The 25,525-nt window shown below is 45.9% G+C and overlaps 1 protein-coding gene across 4 annotated transcripts in view; it reads right to left on the bottom strand.

The window, feature by feature from the left end:
• LOC135306802 (uncharacterized) overlaps positions 1–25,525 on the bottom strand; it is a 193,020-nt gene that overhangs the window by 159,971 nt on the left and 7,524 nt on the right. The window contains exons 2-4 of one of the 4 annotated variants that reach the window (XM_064431300.1): positions 5,379–5,473; positions 2,840–3,131; positions 1,151–1,304 (exon numbers count right to left, since the gene is read on the bottom strand). In XM_064431300.1, coding sequence (XP_064287370.1) covers positions 3,044–3,131; positions 5,379–5,473 — 183 coding nt within the window. In that variant the 3' untranslated portion in view covers positions 1,151–1,304; positions 2,840–3,043. The other 3 variants (XM_064431299.1, XM_064431301.1, XM_064431303.1) reach the window with 3 other exon arrangements.

Below are 25,525 nucleotides of genomic sequence, written 5' to 3'. Positions count from 1 at the left end.
CACTGGCTGGTTTTTTAGTCCTCTCTCTCTCCTGCCCTAAGACCTGCAGCAGCTGGTGCTGGTGCTGTGACAGGGTCAGATGCTCCCCCACACTGACCAGAAATTGTAACTAACAGAGACCCTGGACAAGAAAGAAACCTTGGTGATCCAGATCGATGATTTTGACTAAGGATAAGTACTGAATCCTGCAAACTCTATCCATAATCCATTACCTCTGAAACATCTCTCTCTTTATGACTCAGCATCTGGTAGTCAGCTGAATCCAAACTTTTATAGTATTGCATTAAAGCCATGCTCAGAATGATTTCTTCATATTCCTAGAACTGTATAAAACCACAGGAGCAGTCAAGTGAAATATGCAATAATTCATAGTTATCAGAGCAACAATGTAAATATGTGCTTCCTCCTTTTTTTTTATTAAGAAAAGTATTAACGTGGCATCAGATGTTTGGAAAGAAATCCATCTTATGGTTTGTTAATCAGAACAATATACTCTAGACTGCGAGAGAGAACTCTCAGGGCTGAAAGACTCTGCCAGTTATTTCTTAGAGGAAGATGATAAGACTCCACATGCATTTGTTAGCCTGACATTTGTTGTTGCCTATTCATAAGCATTTCCAACCTGAAAGCACTAAACATATGGTTAATTTTAAGCAAATAAGGAGTGACAAAATATTCAAGCTGAGCACTTATGACCTGGAAATACAAACTGGATGAGTTGCTGAAAATGCTCAAAATAGCACAGTGGCCAACACATCTCAGAGATTTGGTTGTTTGGTTGGGAAGTTTTATATAGATTACTTTTTTCCTCACCCTCCAATATTACGCTAATATTTTGTCTTTATCATTAGCACATGCATGTGACATCCCCGAGCACTACAGTGTCTTTCTTGAGGAATGGCTGCATTTCAGCTGTCTCTGCACAGCTTATCAATTTTGGTATTACTCTAGGGCTCCTGGTAATGCTGTTCCATAACGGTGTGATCTCGTAAATAATCCATTATAAATTATTCTTTTTCTGCACACAGGTGAGCAAATGTCTCATACCTTGCAGATGTTGTTAGCTGAGGTGAAAAATCACCAGCTGGCTGTTGGTTTTAGCAGAACAATCAGCACAAAGTACCAAAAGGTGGCTATGTCTCTGCCCTACCGTGTGGCATGATCCGCTCGAGGCTGATGCATTTTTTAGGTATGTCCTTTGTTCAGCAAAACGAGACAGCTGAGGACAGGATGCAGTCCTAGAGGCATGATGAGCAGATCACATTTATCTTGTTCATCCATTTTCCCAGCTTCTGGGAGATCCACTGGAACACAGTATCACCAGAAAGATACGTGTTTTATAAATAAGCAGTGACAGGCAGAAAGCAATTGAATTAGATCCCCAAAGCTTTACTAAGACAGATGATCCTTGAAAGCACAGCTAGGATATTAAACATAGTGAAAGTATAATTCTTAATTTCTAGGTATCTGTGAGAATAATTACCATTCTTTTGGGAGCATTGTAGTGGCTGTAGCTGGTAGATGTCTAAATGAGACAATATTTCCTTTTGATATTGCATCATTAAGATAACTGATTCCTATAGCCAGACAAATGCTTCATATAACTCTTCCCTCCCTTTTCTTAATGTGTGCAATTGTGAAAGAGGAGCACTGTGGGGATTTAGTGGCTGTGTCTCTTTATGAGTCTGAACTGTGACATGGAGGACTTGGTGAGTTTATTGATTTTAATTTCTTATATTTGGGATTTATCTTCTCAGCTTTTACTTAACAGCTGAGAATACTCACAATACTGATATGGAAGTCTGGCTACCCAAGGGCAAATTTCAGATCCTCATTTCTCCACCTGTGTACTCATTTTTTCTGCTCCTGGATGGAGACCAGCTGCCAGGCTTTGATCAAGAGTGGCTGACAGGTACACTCTGTGAGAGAGCATTCCTCTCTCTCAGCCTCCATAGCCAGAGCTGAGAGGAGCGGGGACCTTAAGTGAATTTCCATGAGTATCAGAGGAAAAGATCAAACATTCCCTTTGAAGATACTTTGTCATTGAAATCTAGATTATGACCTCAGATTTGGCTTGAAAACCCTTACCTACAAGGCACACAGCACTTCTAGGGGGTAAAAGGGTCTGAAAGGCAGGGGTTGATAGCTGTAGGCGCCAAGATATTTATTTTTCCCAGGAAGACAGCCAGAATGGTCCTGAAAGCAGACAGAGAAAACCTGCTGAGAAATCCCCTTTCCAGATTACATAAGAACCACCATCCTGCTTTGCAGTAGTGAGGAAAGTTTAGAGTCTTTGGTTTAAGCCAGACTCAGCAATTCTCAGGCCATTTCAGTATAGGAAGGAGTGTTGAGTTAGGTTAATTTCCTTACTGGACCATTTAAAGATCAAGTTAATTAGGAGCTTTATGACTGAGAAAACATGTGACAACATAGGAAAAGTAAAGAGATATGAAACAACAGATGGAGCTTGTCTGCATCCTCAGAAAAGTTGTTTCTTCCTGTGGATCACTGAACTTTGGTGCTAGAAGGAGCAATTCCTGTCAGTGATTTGTTGTTCTCCTTGCTCACTTAACTGTTCTTTTCCCCGTGGCACCATTTTTATCTTTTTCAACTTCCTTGACATCTATGAGGAAAGTATTTGTGTCCTATCTTGTCTCTGCATTCCAGCACTCAGAGCCATAGCCTGGATGTTCCTCCAGCCTTAGGTATTGCTGCCAGAGAGAATTAATGGCCATAGGTTGCTGGGGTAATGAACTCTAATGACTTCTCACTTGAGACTGTCTTGGTTCAGTAACACAGGGATTGATGTAAGATTTTCTTTAAAAGGTATTTTACTTACATGATTCCTCGCCTTCTTTGGTGGCTCCACCTTCCCTTCCTTTCCCTTCTCAGTCCCAGTACTGCCAAGCCTGGCAGGCCATTACTGCCTTCTCCATCTTCTATTTTGAGGTGGGATCACCACCAACCAGCCACAGGGCAGGGCTCTGCCCAAAGCCTTTTCCAGTTCTCCCACGTGCAAAGAGCCAGCAAACATTCATGCCCATTATGGTGCTACAGTGGACTCATTCATGGACTCACTTCTTCCTGCTGTGAGGTTGCCTTGCCCCAGTGCTGTTTTCCTTGGCACAATCCTTGAGACAAGAAGGAATTTTTACATCGAAATCACTCCATTCTGGGAAACATTTCCCCATGCACACATCCTAGCAAGAGATCTACTGCATCCGTAATTGCGCCCAGCACTTGGAATGCAGTGACGCCTCCACATTTCCTGACCAAACATAGTCTTTGCCTTTGCCCAGGGGTGGAATAGGCTCTACCAGCATTGCCCTATGGTCCTTTATCTCCTGCTTTCGTCATGCTCATTTTTATGTGTTTGGAGCAAAATTGTGTTGTCTGCTGCTATGATGCCCTGCTGCCTGGCAAAGGAGATTTGCTGTATTTGTAGTATTTCTGCTCCTCTCCTTTCAGCTTTTTAGGCAGCAGCAAATCAATGTTCTGTTTTGTGGTTCTGTCCTTCCAGTGCTTCTGGTCTCGTGAAAGACTGTTCTAAAATTCATGAATGTTCATTGCAAGCTGACCCATAGGAGGCTCAGTGCTCCATCTTTCCTTTCTTCTGGGACAATTTAAATAAGGATAAGCTGCTGTTTGATCTGAGGAGAGGATAACGCACAGGGGTGCAGTTCTACCACACAGTACCCAAGCCTGGATGCCAGGTAAGACCAGTGTCACAGTGAGTCTATTGTCAGAGGTGCCAGAATGCACTATTTGTACAGTAGCTTCAGATTAATCCTGGTATTAGTGAGTCCTGGAAACAACCACAGCAGGTTTCAATCAACAAAAGCACAAACAGTTCTCACCAAAGGTGGGAGGGGAAATGATAAGGGTGATTTCATCCCTTCATGTCTAATGCAGACTATGACAGATGGGGTAACCATGGAGCATACTAATAAATGGGATAGGAAGGGGAGTCTTCACGTTGGGAACACCTGACTTCTGAGTTATCCTTCACCCCAGGTACCTCTGGGGTGTTTGAACAAGAGTTACTTCATTTGCAGTCACGAGCACACATAGTTCCTCCCACAAACTGGTCGTGCACTGACTCCTGTCCAGCTCAGTGCTTCTCACACACTGTGCCTTTCCTTGGGTAAAGATACTTCAGGTGTCCCCACACTTAAAAGTGAGATTCCTAATTTCCAGCATGAACTGGACATGTTCACTGCCAATGGCTCTCTTACACCTCTGTGCCCACAGCAAACAGACCCTGCTGATTAACTCAGGTGCAAACTGTCCTTTTAGCACTGCAAGTAGTAAAATCAGAATTAAGAAACAAGAGCTTTCACAATTTTCCTTTTTTCTCTACTCCACAAATAAAATCTATGGATATAAAATATGAATAAATCTATGAAGGGTGTTTGGTAAAATATTAATAAATCTATGGAATTATGGATTTATTCATGATAGTTTTTTGGTTTCTTCTGGAAAACGTAGCTCAGCTTGAGTTTTGGATGAACATATTCATTGCACCTACCAGATTAACATTTGTCTCTGTTGATCTTCTAAAGGGGTAAATGAGCCCTTTAGCAGACCCATGGCAGCCTGGCTTAACTGCTTATTGTGCTAACTAAATTAATGATGGTTAGTTTGATAAATCTCCACTACATTGTGCAATATAGATATAACGCAAGACAATGGAGCAGCACTACCCTTTAATAACTGCACTTGAATCAGATGGTAGGTGAGTCCATGAGCTGCAGTACAGGAGAAGCAGTTTGCTCCAGGCATCTCTGCAGAGACATGGAGGTTGAATATGAGAATAGAGGCAAATAAATCTGAAAGAGCTTTTAGAGGGGCTTCAGACAGAAGGAAGAAAAAGGTTTGGTAGCAGAGCAGATGTACAGGTGAGGGCTGAAAAAAGAGATAGCAACCACTGTCAGGAACATTTCCACAGCCCAGCAGTCAGCATCAAACCCCAATCTCTTTTTCCATGCTCTCAGGACACTCCTAAAAAAGCAGCAGGAGCTGTGCACTGGCAGAGATGTTTCCCTGCATGGCTCCTGCTTGAGCACACCAAGGTCTGATCCCTGCACAGGGACTAAGCCCTGCAACAAGGCTGGGCCAGCCCAGAGGTTGGACTAGAGGAAATGTCCTACAGGGAAGGCTTTTCCCTGCATCACTAGATCTGACCAGCACTCATGCAGGAGGCATAATTAAAACACAGTGCATTGACAGATAGCTGCTTAATGAAAAAATTAACGAACTAGCTCTGGAAGATACAAATCTAAGGAAAAACAAACAACACACTGGTGCCCAGCCTGACAGGCTGTCACAAAAAATTGGTTTCATTATTTAACCACTGTTTTGTCCTTCCCAACACTTACCGTGTTGTGCATTTTTTCCATTTTTCAAGCAGTTTACACCCTTGAAGTCCAGCTTCATATGGTTCTGGGGAGAAAATGTTCAGTCCAGGCTCCACCTGCAATGAAAAAAAAAAAATGTTTCCAGGAAGAGGGGGGAAAAAGGTGTACATTCAACTTTTCAGGTTACTTACCTGCATCAAAAGAAAATCTAGAATAGAATGATGTGGAAGAGCAGCTAAAATTGGAGATGAGAATTAGCACCATCTCACTGGGGAAGGAGATTTCCAGCTGGCCTATGTAAACAAAGCCCGGGGTGAGTTCAACTCATTAACTCAGCATAATCTACCTCTTTTCTGTTTTACTATTTTTTCTGCCAGATTAGTGAACTGAATCAGCATAGAGAGGGTCCTACAGGTGCCAGAGCTTGGATGAATGGCAGGTTCTTTAATGTTGGACTGGAGAGCAAAGAAGCTTAGTGAGCAGTAGGCATCAGGGAGAAGATCTTACCCCATATGAGGGTACTGTTAGTCTGTAAAATTGGTGAGACAGGGATTGCACTTCAGTGCTTCTGTCCACTTTTTGATCTGTACTTACATCTGTGGAAGACAGAATTTATAATAAACCAGAATACAGTATAAGCTGTGAACACACCACCTCTGCACAGGAGTATAATACAATCTCTACAATATATTTGGTAGGTGGGTGTGAAAAGCCATGATCAAGGTTATACACAGGAGCTGTTGGTCCTGCAGGACCAGTGACACTTGTGAATTGTGGATGGATTCTCCCAGAAATCTGTTTAACATTTGGTGGATTGGCTCCCACCAAAGCCATTGCCATTTTCTGCTCCTTTGGTTACAGCCAAGTGTGCTGGACAGAGATTTCCTCCAGCCCTCACAGAGGACACCCGGCCTCCCTAGGACCAGCTTAGCTGGGCTGTGCTAATCCTGACCTCCTGCCTGCCAAGGGGAATGGCACAGTCTCTGCAAACACCCTCCCCTATTTACTGTACCCATTGCCAGTGGCAGAGAGATGCCTCAAAGGTGCACAAAGGAGAATGGGCTGGCTCTTCACCACCAGCTCGACACTCTCACGCTGCCAAGCTGCCCTCCAGACTGGCCTGGGGTGGGTGCCACAGCCACACATCCACTTGCACCATGAAAGCAAACAGCCTCCTTGGTGCCACTCAGCCCTGGTCATTCAGGAATGAGTCACAGTTGTGGCCATGGCTTTCCCCTGCTCCAGAGTGTCCCAGCACACACATTTGTCACTTGCTGACCATACGCCCAGAGATTTTCTCTTTTCCTGTTTTTTTTTAAATATTTTTTTTTATAAGATAGTGAAGCTTATGGTGTATCTGATTAGCTAACATCTCCCTGGTGCTGTGGGAATTACTATATCCAATGCTTTTAGAGAAGGTATTTGTACTGCTTTTACCTGCCACTCTCCATATCGATCAATTGCTGCTTTCAGGAATTTATTTCTACCATATTACAAAGATCACCTTACTTCAAATCCACTCTGTCTCCTGGATACGTGTTAGCAGGAGAAGTATGGCTTGTGTTGCATTTTCTTAGACTATTATTCTATATTAAAAGAAGATTAATTATAATGACTTCGCTTAAAATGTCATGGTGCAGTGAGATGACTTTCAGTTCCCCTAATTTAAGGTACTTAAGGCTACTCCTCCTGTTGTGTCCTGTGTTTGCATTATTGATATTTTTTTCTTCAGTAATTTTTCCTTCTGGTGAAGTCTGCTGGGTAGCAGCCCTGGAGCCTGCAGGCTCACATCTGCAACCAGCTCTACTTCACCAGTACTCTGAGTGTCCCCTGGGAAAAGCAACTGCCAAAGGAGCAGCCTCTAGGAGGAAACCTCTGGAGATGCTTTCTCCAGGTCCAGGATGGCCCCACCCCTGCCAGGCTTGGGCAGGAACACACAGGCAACTCAACACAGGGAGAGAAATTAAAAATGAACCCCCTGCCAGGTAAAATGTTACAAAGAACAAATAACAGTCTGCTCCCAAATAAAGAGAGTGAAGAATGCTCATTTATAATCTCCTCTGGTACAGAAACAATATAATATATAGTGTTACACTGCATGAGATATTGGATATTTCAGTGGGGTTTCCATGTCTGGAGACAAAACTTCAAAAGAAGAACTGTTTTCCAGCACTTTATGATGAGGTACATTCTTCCCTTACAAAGTCCCCACACCTAAATTCCAAATACTGGATCAAAAGGCGTGGTGACTTCAATTCAAACCTTCTGCTTCTCAATGCATTCTCACACTTGAAATTTATAAGCTTCTGCTCATTCTTTTTTCTACAAAATAATAAAAATTTGAAAGTCACCTAAGCACAGTCATTATTGCTTGGCTGCTTGCTGTTTTAGACAGAAATCTGGTCAGAAGGGAAGACTTGAGCATTGCAGTCACACTAAGAGATATTTGTCCATGTGAAGACCTCCCTGAAGACAGCAGCAATACATCACTGGTAAATTTAATCTATTGCATCACTAGTTTGACTCTCCCAGCAACCACCTGCAGGGAGCTCCCAGGGACTCAGCACTGACCCAACTCGCCTCCTGCCTTATCCATGGTAGCATTCCAATCAAGGATGAAGTGGGAAGGAAAGCTCTGGAAAATACCAGCACGTAAATGGAAAACAATGGAAAGTTCCTAGCTTGGGTTAATTTCAGAAATTGACAGAGAATCTAGCATCAGCAAGGTTTCGACTTGATGATGAAGTGGGAAAAAAAAAAGCAAATGAATGGAAAGCTGATGGAAAGATAGATAGATAGATAGATAGATAGACAGATAGATAGATATAGATTACTACTATATCTGTGTAAGATCTAATCTATAGATATAGATTAAAATTTACAGAGATATAGTAGCTTCTAAGTCAGTTACTGCCAATATAGTAAGTGTTGTTGACTGCAGAGCATCCAGAATATGTTATTTGTTTATATTAATGAAGAAAAAAAATTCAACAAATTGGGAGCATGGTGTAGAGAGAAACTTCCTGGGTCATAAAGTCCAGACTATGAGTATCCCAGGCACCACATAATTGGCTCCTTTTCATCTGAGTTATCTCTGGTCTCCTAGATTGATGTGGAAAGAATGTAAAACAGGAGATATTAGCAATCAGAAAGTAAAAAATGACTGTATCATAGTCTGAGACTGTATCACCAGCACTGAGAGCAGCCACAAACATAACAATGTGTAAGGCTCAGACAGGTAAGGCAAAGATTAAAGCGTAATGAAAAGTCTGATTTTTGAAGAAATATGTTCAGAACACACCTGTACCACAGGAGGGCCCCTGGGCAGGCACTGGAGGAGGGACCATGGATGTTGGACCATGGATGGGGCTGTTTTGTGCCTCACTCCCACTGTGCTCTGGGGTTTCCTCCACTCCTGCCTGATGGTGTGTGAACACTCTTCACTTGTGGAGTTTCAGCCCATGGTGATGAAATGCTCAGCTTAACACAACCAGAGGCTGACAGGATGGGAACACAGCTGTATCCTGCAGGGACAAACCATGGCTCTGGCAAAAGCTGTTCAGAGCTGCTGATTCACTGCTTTTATCAAGTGCTTTACCATCACTGTAGCAGGCATCAGCATCTGTCCTCTCTTCCCTGTCCTGCAGTGTTCACTAAGCTGCAGGGCTGTGTTTCCATTCAGTCTTCTTGTCTCCATCACCTTTAATCACCTCTAATTCACCTCTGTGAAAACTGAGATTTGGGAACACAGTTCTCCTTGGGTAGAGTGGAAATCAAAGTCTTTTTCTTTTGTCAAATGAAAGCCTCATGTCTTTTAGAGGAAGCGAAGGGAAGGGGAAAACAATAGCAAACTGCATGAGGCAGAGGGAATTGATTGCAACCAGCTATATGTAATTGCATTGTGGAGGACATTTCATATTTCAACTTGATCTTTGCTGTATCAGGAGAGCAAAGAACATCAACATATGAGGAAGGGAGAGGCTGCAATGTCTCTTGATTTGAACTGTAAATGCCCACAAGCAAAACCATGAGGTACTTTCAGACAACCTGCACTGCTGTTGACTGAATGTATGTGGCCCAGACTGCAGGGAGAAGCAGAAAGCCACTGCACCAGCGTGGAGACAGCAGTGGCCCTAAGCCATCATGGCAAGTCCCCAGCACAGCAGGTATTTAATCCAATTCTAGTAATGAATTTCTCTCTCCTCTTCACTCCTGGGTAGCTACAAACACACTGGCAAAGGGCTGTCAAACCCTTGCAAGGAGAAAGAGCTTTGCATCCTACGGTCTGAAATGGCCCTACCCTCAAAGCCAGACCTTATAACTCTGACTGGCCCAGCTTGTCTGCAGCACTTTGGCCACCTACCACAAATGTAGCTCCCTGAGGTGGATCAGAGCTGGCTCGAGCTACAGTTTACATCACAGAGGGAATAATTGCCCTGAGAGCTCCATATGCTCATCCTTTCTGACAGCCTAAAGCTGCCAAACACCTCTCTGTTTGCCTTGATCACTTCCACGCTCACTCAGCCAACTGCAATCCAGCTGTACACATTAATTATTGAAAAAGAGGGGGAGATTTACTCATTGCTCCAGATGATTAATCAGCTAGTCAGGCATAACACCACCCATGCTATTGTAATTGCAGTCAAATAATAATGTTATATGTACTGCAATCATAGCCATCATCAAACACCGGAGGAGCCTGGTAATATAAGCAATGTCATCTGTTCACAGTCTCTACAGCCTGAAATTATCTAGAATCTGGAATAAATTCTTAAAGACAACTCATGAGATCAAGGGCTTGGTACTTGGTACAGAGGAAGACTGGAAACCAACCAGTGATGGAAGCCAAAACAAGAGAGGGTTTTTGGACAGATTTGGGGACAATGATGCAAATCCCTTTCAGTTTTGGTTTTACTGACCTGGTGGTACACAATGCAGACAGGAGCTGGTCAAGAGGTCAGTGCACTACAAAATGCTGTTGCAAGCACTGCCCCACTCCCTGCTGCTGGGACACATTCCCCCAGCCCTGAGCATGCTGCCCATCCCAGGGTGTGAGGGTGGAAGCCACCTCTCACCACCTAATGGAGAAGAGACAGGCAGGGCCAAGCTCACCAGCATTCCATGCATCCAAAATCTTCTCTCAAGAGCAACCACCACAAAGGTGATCTGCAGAGAGAAGACAGATTTCTTGGGTGATTAGTCCCTTAAAATAAATCACAGTCTTCCTTTTGTTATCCACTCTGGTCTGGAAGCAGCCTGTGAATAGCTAAGACAGGGAATTTGTTTAACAGAATTTACCAGCTTTGCATCCTTATTTATAGCTCTTCCTGTTGGCTGAGTAAGTGCCCCAGTCATTAGGTTACCTTCTCAACAATTCTCCATGCACATTTGGTCCTCTCATCTCACTGACCTTGTCCCTGGACTTACTGCAGTGAAATGTCTCCACTAAATTTCTGTTCAGTCATTCTCTTCATTCAGATCTCAAACCAAAACCATAAAGATATGACTGTTTATCCCCCAATGCTATTGCTCAGCAGCCACAATGTGCATTTTTTTCTCTGCATTCTCCATTTCACACAGGACTAATACCTCCTCCAGCTTTCTAAACTAGCAAACCTCTGAGAAGGGATCGTAGCCTTGGATCCTGAAACTGGGCTGCAGCAAGGAGCAGTTTTCACTGCTCATATAAACAGCAGTTTAAAACACCTCATGCACTTACACAAGTGTTTTGAACTCATCATAAGTTTGGGCCAAGCACCTGACTTCTGTCTCACCACTCAAAACAGGCTCAGCAAAGAATATTTGGCTATCTGTCAGCCTTGTAGCATTGCATCTTGCATCTTAGCTCTGAAAAGGCTTGATGATGAAGCCAGAGCCTAGAAGAAAGGATATAATGAAGAAGCAGCATGAGAACTTACAGTCATCACAGCAGGTGTAAAAAAGTGTCTTGTGGGTTGTTACTTTTTTTTGCAGTGCGTATTTTGCCCAAGGCTGGTGGTATTCACTTGTTGAGCAGCTTTTTGGTGGTCTGCGGGAAGCTGATCTGTCTTCTCAGTGGGGCAGTTTTAGTTTGGAACAGATAATTTAAGACAAAGGCTATCAGCCTGTTGTCTGGCTTACAAACACTGGATGAGCCTGCTCAAGGCCTGCTTCCAGTGGCACTGACACAGGGATCTTTTCTCGGCTAAGTAATGAGCTGTATTGATTTTCCTCAAAAAGAAAATTGGACTTTTACAAACAACGCAACAAGCTGCTTGAGTCAGGATGCTCCTGAAGGGATCCTGTGACCACCACAGGCTCTTGTGCTTATCATGAAAGAGAGAAAAAAAAACCTCAGTGGGTTTTCTCTGTAAGGGCAGGTTACACAGTCAAAAGCAAATCTCCTTCTTAATACCTTGGACAGGTACCAGACTAACATACCCTGCAGAGGCACTTGGCATTTACTCATTTGAAAAGCATCTGCATGAACAACTTTGTTCTTGTTCTTGTGAGTCAAGGCCCAAAGACTGCCTTGACCAGGAGGCCACATCTCTCTCCAGCTTTTTCCCAGTCTCATGGAAATGCACCCACTGCTGGCTGGACACTCAGCAGCAAGGAGCACTGGGCCACTCCATTTAGACCACTTGGTTGACCACTGCTGTTCATCTGGGCAAAATAACTCCAAGATCCCCTGGCAACATCTGTATGCTCTTCCCTGGGCTGTTGAGCATTTTGGACCTTCTGAGGAAGTCTCATCACATGGCAGAACACATGGGATTTCCTCTTCATTTTCACCAGACCATTCAGGTCTGGCCAGCATAGGATTACTTCTTAGCTCCTAAAGCTTAAAATTACTAGCTATAATCTCCACTCCAATCTCCAGACCTACAGCATATTCCTGAAGCTGATCTGCAAGGAGAAGAACATTCAGCCAACTTCCAAAAAGTCAGTGGAATACAACTCCTGCCTCAGCACCTCTCTAAAGGTTCTGCTGGCCTGCACAGAGGACAGGGCTGCACATCCAGGACTGGCTCTGTGCACCAGCTCACTCAAGCTCACCAGGACACCCCTGTCCCCTCACTCTGCTCCCCACTTTCCAGGACAGAAAATCCATCTCTCTTGCAGAGGCTGCCACTCTCTGTGCACCCTTCCACCCAAGCCTGGGCACCCTGCTATGCAAGGATGCAAAGGCAAATCCCCTTCCTCTGCTAAAAGGGATCATTGCAGATCATCTGAAGGAACAAACCTAACCATGATGTGACAAGCTGCTCTGTTGAGGCCAGGCTGTCCCCAGGAACCAAACCCCAGCAGGGTTCACAGTGTGCCCCAGCCCTTCGGGGCTGCCACATCCTCACATCAACACCAGTGCCACCTCCAGTCCCCAAGAGTGCCAAGAGGCACCACCAGCACCAAGGCAGGCAGGGAGGCAGTGAGGGCATTCCCTGGGTGTCCCAATCCCAAGGCTTTGCCACACACTGCAGCCCCAGGCATCCACTGCTTCCAATGGCCCCAGAAGGCAGCAAGACACCCACGCAAAGAGGAGGCAGCTTCAGCCTTGCTCTCATCTCTGATGAGGCAACACCCAAGAGCCCGGCTGCTAAATGCCATGGCATCCAATTGTTCTTTGCAGTTTGACTCAGAGATCACATGGCTCCTAGCTCCGTCTGAAATTATATGTCTTTGGACTCTGAAATTAAGCACTTATGGGCAATAATCTCTCTGAACAGGCACAGGCCCTATAGAAACCTACAGAGGAAAAAAAACCCTAATCAAAGGTTGCAGAATTAGAAAACTAAAGAAAAAATCAATAGCAGTAAGCTCAGCAGGGACAAGAAGTGTTCATTTTGTGTAGGTAAATGGGAATTACAAGAAAATGGAAAATACATAAAGTGTAAATTCAAAGTCACAAAAACACAATTAAAAGAAGTAGCTGACACATTTACCTGGGCTAGAAAGGAATGCAATTAAAACCACAAAATAGACTTTTACAACATTTTCCATATCAGTAATTTTTGTGTATTATTTAGTGCATTATATAATCTGGAGAAATATTAAGATCTGTCTAGTAAACCAATATTTTATTTCATTTTAACACATGAGAGGAAGAAAGTTTAACAAGACCTCTGGCTCACAAAACGTTTTCCTTCCTAATGGGATAAATAGAGATCACAGCAGCAAGCAAACTAGAAGTAGCCATATCTGACCTAACCTGAAACACAAGACCTTTGGTGATATGTGTAAAAAGATGAGCACCACGTTGTAACGATGTGCTCAGGCCCCAGCTGTCTGCCTGACCCAGCTCCTGCATGGTGCATTTTCCCCAGGATCCAGGAGCAATTTGCTGTACCCAGCCCCACTTGCAGCATGTTGAAAGGAGGGGTGGAAAGGCTGAGGTGATCAACAGCTCAGAGCAAGGCATAATAATCCTATTTTCCAAAGATTCCCCATTTATAATCCCTCTTCCCTTTAATACAGGCTCTGTGTTGTTTTAATGATGAATGAGCTTCTTTTGACCTGGTTTTGGGAGATCTCCAAAGCTCAGACTAGCAATGCCTTTTGCAGACAAAAAAAAAGAAAAGAAAAAAAAGAAAAACAGTGATAAATTTTACTCCCTGCCTTAATATGAGATGCTGATGTCACCTAACCAGATTCACATGACACCTGCCCTCCTTCCTAAAAATATATTAAAAGCAGAAAAATATCTCCTGTCCCCTTGTTATCATCCCTTCAATAATTCTGCAGAATTAGGTTGAATGCACTGATTATTTTCCATGTGCATTAATCATGGCTAAATCATGCTAGAGAAGAAAAATGTGCAGCCTGCTGTTCCTTCTCAGCATCCTCCTCTCGCCCTGCTCTCAGAACAGTCTCAGCCTGGAGGGCATCCTGCCAGTGTGATTAACAGTGTGAAGTGGGGAAGGGAAAGAGATGGGAAGATGAAGGAAAAAGACCTGTCCTTAAAACTTAGACATGCTTTTGGCTTATGAGAGCAGCAAACCCTTGAGAGCATCATGTACCTGCACCCAAGAGCTTCCTCAGCCCATGAAATCCAGACATGATGGACTGCTGTCCTCTTCTGCAGTCTCCTTCCAGTCCCTGTACAGGGCCCCACTCCAAGCTCCCATATCCTAACTCAGGAGAAATGCCTACCAAGCTTTTCTCTTTTTCTGCTGTGGCTGTGCTTATTAAAATATTCAGTAAAGGTTTAATAAATTATGAAGAGTTGTGAATGGTCAGCCTATTGCAGTAGAGTTGGATGGAGCCCACCAGGACAAAAGGTAAAGGAAATCCTGCTATTCCCTCCTTGAACAGATTTCTCTCTCCCAGTGTTGCAGCTCTAGAGTAAACTGCAATTTTCCTAGAGCTGGCCAGGAGGTTGCCTTCACCATGGACCAAGAGAAAGTGAGTGCTCAGGGTGACTCAGCTTGCCTTAATGCAGACATTTAAACAGGCTGAATCTATTAAGTCCTGGACTGGCTGGTCACTGCACTGGGGCAGTTCCTAGACTGCCTTTTGGCAAGCATTGAAAGACACGCACACTCACCTGCTTGGGCTGGGCTCTGGAGTCAAAATGAAACTGCAAATATCTAATTAGAGCTGTGAATGTCACATTTCAAGCTTGATTTGGCTACCACCTCTCCCTGCAGGGAGGCAGCTTGTGCTGCCGAGCAGGGACAGAAGCACAAGCTCTGATCCTCAGCCTGTAAACTCCTCCAAAGAGGATCCCTGCTGCTGGCTGTCCTCCATGGCAGCTGCTGCTGTGTCAGAAGAATGGGTCCTGACAGAAAGATTTTTCCATTTTGCTTTTCTTTTGCCAAAATCCTTGAGGGCACTGTCACTTAAAAAAAATTGCATCCAAAAGAAAGCAGATCTGAAGTGGAGATGACCGGGCAGAAGGAATGGATGACAAGTCTAGGAAGTGAGCAGTTAGTGCTGGGCTCTTTCCAGAGGCACTGCAGTCATGCCACACATTAATAAGTTGTGACAGGCATAAAGGTGGGCAAACACCTGCCTACAAAGCCAGCTGCTTCATCCATAGATACAGTCACTGAGAAGCTTGGGAGAAGGTTTAGTCCCTGTCTTTGCAGAGCAAGGCTAGAGAGTGGGGATCCAGAACAGGGGAAAAGCAGAGTTCAGCTATAAAGCATCCAAAGACTGTAGATGCAGCTGGGGATGGAGAAACACGCTCCAGTTTCATATACCATGGCAAAAGGATTAGGGTGCGTGTCAGAGCACTTAGTGCACAGTGCCTGAGTTTTTCCCAGGCAAGTGCAAAAGTCTTCCCTCCTGCAGTGTCTCAGAGAGAAAAAAGCAGGGCCTTGCAAAAGGGGTTTTGCTGCAGGATGTTCTTCTTCCTCTGGCCTGGAAATCCAAATTCTCTAAGTCTTTGTACATGAGATTCACATTCTACATTACAGCTGTTTCATGCTTATAGCATAATGTTTTGGGCTGCATCCAACACACGCCAAAAATTTTGCACTGTGAGGTGGATCAGATAGCAGAAGGCATGGAACATGACCTGAAATTTCAGATTTACAATGGTTTTGTTCTCTGTGAACAGAGACACATGCAGCAATCTGCTGTGACAGCAGGTGGCTTGAGGAGCATTTACTGAAAGATGGATTTTCCTCCCCATCATGCCCAGAGCAACACAGTCGGGCAAAACAAAGTGATCACAAAAACTACACACAGTGACAGAATCAAAACATGCCACAAGAAAAACACTTTCTGGTGGTGTTTTGGTTTTGAGGGGGGCATCCCTGTTGGGTACCAAAAAGCTCTCAGTGCTGCCATCAGTCATTCAATCAGTTCCAAAACAGCTCAAAGAAATATTGCAGCTTTGTCCCTGAGATAGTTCAGGCACAGTTTGGCTGAAGTAGCCCCTCTGTTTAGTAGTGAGGACTTGAAGCATCCAGCTTGCAGGACATAGGATGTTCCAGCTTGCAGGGTCTGTTTAAGCCCCATGAAGGTTAGTGTGGTTTTGGGCAAGTCATCTTGGAGACAAGGCTACCAAGCAAAGACAAAGAGGGTGTTCTGAGTTTGCAAGGTGGAGAGCTTGCTCACTATCCTCAGCCCAAGGGACTTGGTATATACAACTGTCTGGCTCTCCCTGTGCCACCTGACAGCTCTCCTGGCCTTGGGCATCATGCCAAAGGATTTTCTAATGGGCCAACAAAGGTGAGAGCAGCTGACACCACTACAAACCCCCTGGGCAAGTAGAGCTGACACCTACAGACCTTTTCCATTAGATCACCTATTGCTGACTCCTGGCCTCTCAGTCCCATCATGACATCATCTACAGGCAGAGGCAGATGAATTTATCCCCTTTAAAGAGATCCAAGAGAAAGTTTTCCCTCCAGAGACAAACTCTGATTCATACTTAGGAAAGGTCCAGTGCTACCCAATACAAACACTCCACAGGCTGGTGGTCTCAGTGCCTCATCACTGTGCTCTTCACAGGCACTGGGCATAAAGGAAACAGGCAGGCTTTCCCCAGCACACACTGCAAAGGGCAGATGAAGCCATCAGGCAGGGCTGGAGAGCTGTGCACTCTGTTGGGTGCATGTCCCTGTATCCCTGCCTGAGGTGGAGTGCTCTGATCAGAACATTTCAAATAAAACACACTCGCAATCATCAGCTCCAAAGGAAGCAAAAACTTCTTGTAAGCTTTTCACAGAAGGGCCAGAGGACAGCTGGATCACTGCTTGGAAAGGGCAAAGTTGGAGCAGAGCTTAATATTAGACTGGTGAGGAGTCTATGAAAACACTCCAAAACTGCTTGGATGCTGTCTGAGTTAGTACTGAAGGGTACCCTGAAGGTTTTCAATCATTTGCAAGGCTTTGGCAGCAGCATCGATGTTTGCAACCTGAATTCACTTTGAACACAGTGTTCTCAGCTGTTGGCTGATGAAAAAAATCTGCTTGAGATGCTGAGGCAAAGATGTGCAAAAAGAAGAGACACCTACCTTGCTGCTTCTACAAGAATCTCGGGAACACTACACCAGACAGGCAAGGACAGCCAAAAAGGACCTGAAATAGCTGAACAGAAAGACACTCTGATGTGGCCTCTCTTGCAAGGGCCATTCCTTCTTCTATCCCATCCTTTGATATTGCTCCTGCTTAGAAAATTAAAACCACCATAAGTTAACAGTGGGCTTCTCCTTTTCTTGTGTGAATGCCATTGCTGATGGGAAAGCATGGCCACCCACACGCCATTCTCCTGATCCCCAGAAACTCTCACATACTCTCAAAAATCTTCCCAGAGCCATGACTGAAGATGGCTGCCAACACAGCAAACCTGCAATCCAGCAGCCTGTGGGCAAATGCTGCTCGTTCACATCCACGTTTCCTCCCAAAGCTGTGCTTGGGATTCCACACAGCCTGGTTTCTGCCTGACTCTGAGAGCCTACAACACATCCCCTACCTCCAATGAGAGGTCTCCATCCCTCCTCCTCTGAAATGACAGGCTGCATTAGACTGTTCAGAATCACATTTGGTTCTCATTTTCGAACAGACATCCAAGATGTTATTTTTAGAAGAAGCTATACTGGTATTTGCAAAAAATAGCCTTCTTTGCTTTTATCCCAAATGGGGTCTTTTCCAAGTTTCTTTTCCTACTTTAGTCATATCTCTAAAGCTGTTTGCATTAAACAATCCAATTCCAGAAGCACATTAATCAGACTGTCTTTGGACTCCTATTCCACGTGCCTTTCTCTGTGTCACAAGGCAAAAACACAATCAGCTCAGCTATCACCTAATTCTCTTCCCCAGCAGAGGAAGCCCCAATTTGAGGGCCATATATGAGCAACAGGAGGTCCATTCAGCATTGGCCTGGTGTCACTGACATCCATGCACCAAGAGGGCAGCCCCCCAAGAGCTGTGCCCATCCGTGGGGAGTCAGCCCTCGCCAGTCCCTTGCAGTTAACAATGCAGATCAAGAGCCTGGTGAAATTCACCGAAAGGAGAGGAGAGCTGCCAGCAAGGGCTGGCTTTCCCAGGTGCTGACCTGCCTGCCTGGCTGTGGTCCTGTGGGGGCCCTCAGAAATCTGCTCTGGAAATGGTTTTCTCTGCTTGGCTACGTTTACAGCTCTGAGAAACCTGGCACTATAAGTGAAAAGACATCCCTGACGGGTATTGGGGGTTCTGCTGCCTGCTGGCAATGAAACTCAAGGCAATTCAGCAGCACAGAGATAAGCCATAAAAACAAAGACAGGTTTGTTTGGGTTTTCTTCAGCAGGTTCCTAGAAAAAGACCTGGACTTAATGAGGTATTGCTGCAGCATCCAGAGGCAAGGCAAGCATGAGTGCTGGTGTCTGCAGACTGCCAGTCAGCCACAGAGCAGAGTGCAGGAGAGCACAGCCTGCAGGAGCAGGAGGGCAGAGTAAGGCTGGGAGTCCACACTGGCTCCTTCCCCAGGGGTCTGCAGCTGCCCCTCAGGTGGTGCTGTGAGCACTGGGGATGCACATACCTCAAGCAAGGACCATCATCAAGGGCCTCTGTGACCTTGGAATCCAGGCTCCCTTGCCCACCACCAGGAAATTGTACAGCTGCCTTTCCCAGGCATCGTGGACAGCAGGGACTCACAAGCCCACCCAGACCAGGGGTGCCCTTTCCTGGCAGGAAACCAAGAGGGACCCTAAAGCATCAAAGGACACAGAGAATAATTGCCACCACACCAAACACAAATCTGCAATCCCCAACTGGTCTCTGAGAACCACCATGAGATTGGAAATGGGGTGGGCAGATATGCCCACACAGCATGAGACCCCTTCCAGAAGTCCTGAACATCCCTTACCTCCTGCCAAAAAGCTGGCCAGGCACTGCTTCACACCTAGCTGAATGAGATCAGCTTTCTGGTCCTGTTAAGCTTCATCAGCTGGCCCATGCTGAATTATTTAAAACCATATTTTATTAATCTACCACAGCTTTTTTCACTCAACCTCTAGCAAGTCACTTAACCACTCTGAATGGGTTGCACTGGCTTCATCCCCTTGCAGCGATGCTGGCAGAGGTGAGAGGGACAAGCCATTACTCTGCTCCTGCTTCTGAAATATTCCAGCAGACCAAAGTGGTCTGTTGGACAACAAGAGCCCTGGATTCACCCTCACTCTTGATGGGAGGTCTTATCTAAACACACAAGTCCTTTTGTGTGGGTTATGGCCATAGTTTGTTTTTTTTAGAAAACTCCTGCGAGGATAGTGTACATACTTTTAAAACAAGCACAATCTAGCCAAAACCAAGCAAATTCTGGCTGCAATAGTGCCAGTGCCAGCACAGGGGCCAAACACCAGTCCTAGAAATTGGGCACTGAAGGAAATGTATCCCAGCCCCTCCCCTCCCAGTGTCCATCATCACTTGATGGATACAATGACAGGCAGGCAGGGACTGTGGCTCCAAGCCATCACTGGCTGGACCAAACCAAGGGTCATTTTTTCAGTCTCCACTCACTGGCAGGTGGATTTTGATAGATAAGCATTGATCACCAAGGCCTAGCAGCTGATTGCTGACTTGGGGACAGTGGTCCCACTCCTGCTCTGGTGGGGGATGCACAGCACCAGCCCGCACAACTGATGAGGAATTAGCTGCCCTCCTCCAGGCAAGATGCTGTTTTTCCACATTTTCCTCTTCAGGAACGTAATTAATCTGTATGAAGCAATGCTGTTTTCTTCTCAATTTGTGTTCACTACCCTGATAAATGAGGAGCACAGGAGAAAACCCTTCCCCAGGAGGCCTCTTTCCCCACTGAAGATGAATGTGGTGGGAGAACAGGGTGACAGCCTGCACTGAAGTGGCACCTAAGTCCCAGAAGGTTGTGGCTCAATAATCCCAGAGGAAGGAAGACAATGTTCCCACATGGCTGCCAAAGACAAGGATCCAAGACAAATTTAATTCATATCCACAGATGATACTCTCATGTAACTCTGATCTTTGAACACGCTCTGGCATTCAGATGTTCTAGCTTTACTGCCCACATAAACACATCCACTGGGGCTGCTATCTGGGGGGAAGAGGGATCTAAATATTTAATTTCAGTCTATTTCATCAAATATTTAATCTATTTATTATTAATTAAATCTTGGTCTGAATAAACAACAGCTAAAAATTCACCTCTTCCTCCAAACATCTGATAACTGGAAGATGTCAGTCTATGCAATCCCAAGTGAGATGTCAATTAATAAGAGGGGAGGGTCCTAACTTTATGTTCTGAGTTGCTGGAATTGCTGTGGTGGACTGTTTGCCTCCCACAGTGTTTCAGGCTGAGTGCTTTTGCAGATGGGTGTACAGTAGCATCATCTGGTTTACACCAACCATTTCCACACCCAGCTTCCCTGTGTCTCATTTTCCATGGACTCCATGTGTACATCCCCAAGTGTGTGCCCTCATCCCACCCCAGTCACTGCTACATCCTCAGCAGTGGGCATCCATGAAGCTGAGGTGATGAAAACAGCTATTTGACCAAGGGCAAATAAAACCCAGGCCCCTCACGGGTGGATGTCTCTGGTGTGAATTATTTCCTAGTCCTTGACCACCCTCCTGACATGGCTGCACATCTCTCACATCACCCAGCAGCAGGAACAGGAACAGGCATTCCTGGGAACAATGAGCAACAGCTACAATAGGAGCAGATCATTTCCATTGCAAAGATTTAAGCCAATTAACACTGGGCTTTAAAGGCAGCTGCCACCATTGCATCTGTTGCTACAACCATCTTATTTTACTACAGAAAACCCTGTTTGGACCAAATCCCATCCATGCCAGTCACAGCAGCCAGAACAGAGTCTCTAATTAGCCCCCACAGAGCCAACAGTGATGAGAGATTGCCCTGCATCCAGCACTGCTTACCTGGCTCTCCTCAGTGCGTGCCCAGCTCAGCAGAGCAGCATTTAGCTTTTCTTTTCCTCCCTGCTGCACTGTTTAAAAGCCATCTCACCCAAACACTGGCTGGTGTTGATGAAAGCAATTATCCTTTCTTCTCAGAATGTATCGGATGTATCTTCATTACCCTGAGACAGCAATGCCAAAGGCCCTGGATGGTAAATCTTTCAAAGTAAGCAAGTCAGGTGATTTCATTTCAACTGGACATTTTAACTCTTCTGTCCCCACTAGATTTTGAGGCTGGTTTAAAGCCACAAGATATTTGCTTTAAAATAATAAATGCAGGGTCACTTTTAACTAACATCACTGAAGCATAAATCTTTGAGTTGTGATTAGGTTACAGGTCAAACCCATAACCAAGAGAAAAACAGGGAGACTCCACTCCCTTTTCATGTTGTGGTTGAGTGAGGTCGTGCTACTTCTCTGTGTTTTGGGTACTCCCTGGGGAAAAGAAGAGCTCAGTGCTGTATTTGGTGACCCCTGTGGAAGTGTGCCCTGTGTGGGTAACAGCACACAGAGACAACGAGCATGGAGAGCTGTTTGTGCCTAAATTAAAAACAGGAACTTCATTCTGGCAAACCTTGTTCAAGGAGCCATTTCAGCTCAAGTGTCTGCATCATGGAACCAAGAAGAAGCTCAGCCTTACACAGAGAGGATTTATCATTAGATTATCCAGGAATTGTGACTGCAGGAATAAGCTGGGAAAGGTGGGGCTCCAGCAGGGTATAAATCAGCATCCCAGCAGCCAGGTCTGCCACATTCAGGGTCCAACCCTGCATGGTTTGGTCTGCAAGAGGAACAGTTTGTCCAAATTCTTCTCATGCCAAAAGTTACCCTGGTAGCAAAAGACCAGGATTCAGCTTTTCACTCTTCAAAAAAGTTCAGTCAGTTCAGAAAAGAAGTTTGGGTGCAGAGTCCTAAATATTTATACATTTATTTCATTTTTTTACTTGGGGAATCTTTCAGTAACACTTTAAGGTGTCAAACTTAAGATAAATACTTTGCAGCAATGCCACATGCACAGATGAAGAAAAGAAAGCCTTCACCAGAAATTATTTTATCAGAGATGTCCAGCAATGAGAAGCTTGTTCTTTCCTTCTTTTCTGTGGGGAGCAATTGAAAAACAAACAAGAAAAAAGGCCATAAAGTCATGGTCCAGCAAAACACAACAGTTTCAAGCAGCAACAGAGCAATCTATTCCTCCATGTAGCAGCTGACTTAAAGCAAATGTTTCTCATGTCTGGGAGTGAACCCTGCAGCAGGTCACAGAGCTCTGGAGGACCTCAGGGCTGCTCCTGCAAATGCAATATCCTGGGCTGTGCCCAAACCAATTTGGGCCAAAGGCTGCAGGCACTGCATGCAGGAAAGCAGGGATGCTCAGGGCAGCTCGTCTCACCTCCTGATAAAACCCATCCACCCCACCACTCCCACACAGACCCAACACTGGCTTTTGACTCAAACATGCCTTTGAAAGCCATCCAGACCTCCAGAGCTGCAGAGCATTGCTGACAGGAAACACATGTCCGTGGAATTTCTCCACTAGTGCAAAAGGCACTGCTGGCCCCAGGAAATCCCAGAGCACCTAATGACCCCCCAGCCTCCTGGGAAGGGTCCTTGCTCTTCACTATTCCCTAAAATCTGCTACAGGCCACTCTCAGAGCCACAGAAGCAAAGCAGGACCTTATGTCCAAGCCAGCACAGATGCTCTCTCTGAACTTAGCCAACAGGGAATTGGCAATCACACTAACCAACTAAACTAGAGCCAGCTTAAGCAGCTTTAAACCAGTTTGAGCCTACAAGTTTATACCTGTGCTGATGTGGTCAAGTGAGGGAATTGTCTTTCTGCTCCCTTTTATGGTCTAGCCTCATGTCCCTCTGTTGGGTGCTGAGACCCACCTCACTCCCCCATACTCCTGGATGTGAGATGATGTCCTCAATATTTGTGGTCCTTCTTGAGAAAGTAGTTGTTCTAGGGGACAACTGAACTGGCCGAGAAGGTGTCCCAAGATGGAAGAATCTGAATGACCAGCTCAAACATCAGTATCTCCATTCAACACCTCTCAACACCCCATGCTCCACAACAGCAGGCCTCCTCCTCCTCCTCTGCTTGCATGACACCTCCCTCCTGGGACTAGCCATGGTCTGACACAAAAAAGGCATGGATTTTTGTGTCCTCCACAGCCCTGTTCACCATCCCTCTGCTCAGCCCACAATTTGGGATTGTGCTGCAGCCTCCCAGCACTGTGCATTCCTGCACTGTGACCCCTGATGGAATTTCACCTGGACATCCCAGGGCTCAGACTACGACACTTTCTGTTCCCAGAGGGGTTGGGATTTGCTCCTGAGCATTTGTGAGCTGAGGGAGTACCAGTGGCTACTGCAAGGGTTGGGCTGACACAAATTCTACTCTCTCTTCACTCTGTTTCTACAGCTTGAGATAAGGCACAGAAATCAGAGCTACTACAGACATTTCACAAGTCACAGAGATGTTCCTATAAACCAGCTGCAAAGAGCAGCTCATACCAGAGATGATGAGAGCTGCAAGTGGAGCTGTCTGCCAGGGCTGGCTGTAATAATGGAGCAATCTCAACAGACTTTGAACTTCTCCAAAGAACAGGGAACATTAAGAAATAAGAAAAAGAGCTTCAAAGGGGAAAGCTGCACAGGCAGCAGGGCCACCACCCAACCCAGAGGGAACCTTCCCCTGGGCAACAGGATGCAGGGTGGGACTGGGGGTACTTACAGCACAGGAAGGCTGATGGACACTGTCTGAAATCCGCCAAGGCTCCTCTGGGTGTGGGAAACTCATTTTGTGTGAGCAGGGTGACTCAGGCCAAATCCCTCCCTCACTGGAAAGAGGCTCCTCTATGTGGCCAGCTCCTTGGCCCCCTGAGAACGTGGACCAGAACCCCATGGAAACAAATGAACACATCAGTAGTTCTGAGGGGATCAGGGACAAGCCCTGGGCAGGCAGCCACAGGTCTCTGCAAGGGCAGCCCTGCTGCTCATGCAGCTCTCCCAGAACCATTTCGGGACATTTGCTCCACCAGACCAACTCACCTGAGCCCTTCCTGCACATGCCTTGTCTGGCACCTTTGTGCCCTCCCCAGGGGTCCCCATACAAGTGGTGGCATGCAGGGTCACCCAAAGAGGAAAGTGGTGGAGAAACATCTCCCAGGGCAGAGCTGGCAGTGGTGTCTCTGCCTGGTGTTTGCTGTGCCAGCCTGGCTGGCTCCCACCCAGCTGGGGAGACAGGTCCCCCTCCCTCCCTTCACATCATTAACCTTTCAGCCCCAAAATAAAAGGTTATAAAAAACAATCAAAGTTATTTACATACCTTAATGTGTCATTTGCAAGGGAATGACCTGGAAGCAATGATGGGGAGGGAGTCAGGGGAGAAGAACCTCAGTCTCCCAGGCCCAAATCCAGAAAATACTCTACTGTCCACACTAAAGATTTGGCAGCAAGAACAACTGACAGCCAGAGGGGTGGAGCAAGTGCAATCAATGGCTCTGGATCACCTTGTGTCCCAGGAACTGACCCAGAGTCTCCCAGGGGATCTGCTTTGTAAAACCCTCCAAGGCCATCAGGGTCAGCCAAGACCAGAGTGGAAGCAGGACACTCTGCCCAAACCAAGTTCCCCTGACCTGCAAAGGCCACCATGAGGTGAGCCAGATGTTCATCTCTGGGCCACCATCAGGTGCCCTACACCCACCAGTGCTGCTGCCTGCACAGCCTGGCCCCTACCACCGTGCCAAGCACCTCCAACCACAGCCCCAGGGCACTGGCAGAGTGGGGCCACCAGACCAGCAGCTCCCACACGGGGCTCTGGCCATTTATTTTCTCACCAGAAGCAGCTCCACATTCAGTGGGAGAACGTTGCCCCATCACCTCCTTCAGGGAGGGTCTTGGCAGCACTGGTGGAAGGGCAAGCAAGCTGTAGCTCCTGGGGGCTGGAAACAAAGACCCACTCAGGTGGACACTCCTGCATATATCACAAAATGTTGCCTTCCAGCCTAATTGCTCCTAATCCCATTTGCAAACTGATTATTAAAAACCCCAATAGCTGTAAACGCCAGGCAGGCAGTCCCTAGCAGTAGTGCCAGGCTGCACTCCCAGGGTGCAGATCACACCCTCAAACCCCACGCTCCTTTCTTTAACAAGCACATGAATGCCCTTCCTGTGGCACAAAGAGGGGAGCGGGGTGGAAATACCCAAGAAATATCACGGACTCATTTGTTATTATGCCACTGCATAATGAACAGAGCCATTGTTCCTACCTGGGCTGACAATCCCTTTCAGACAACACAAGTG

Source organism: Passer domesticus, chromosome 8 (assembly GCF_036417665.1).
Source record: "Passer domesticus isolate bPasDom1 chromosome 8, bPasDom1.hap1, whole genome shotgun sequence".
Lineage (NCBI taxonomy): Eukaryota > Metazoa > Chordata > Aves > Passeriformes > Passeridae > Passer > Passer domesticus.
This window is presented reverse-complemented; position numbering and strand designations above follow the sequence as displayed.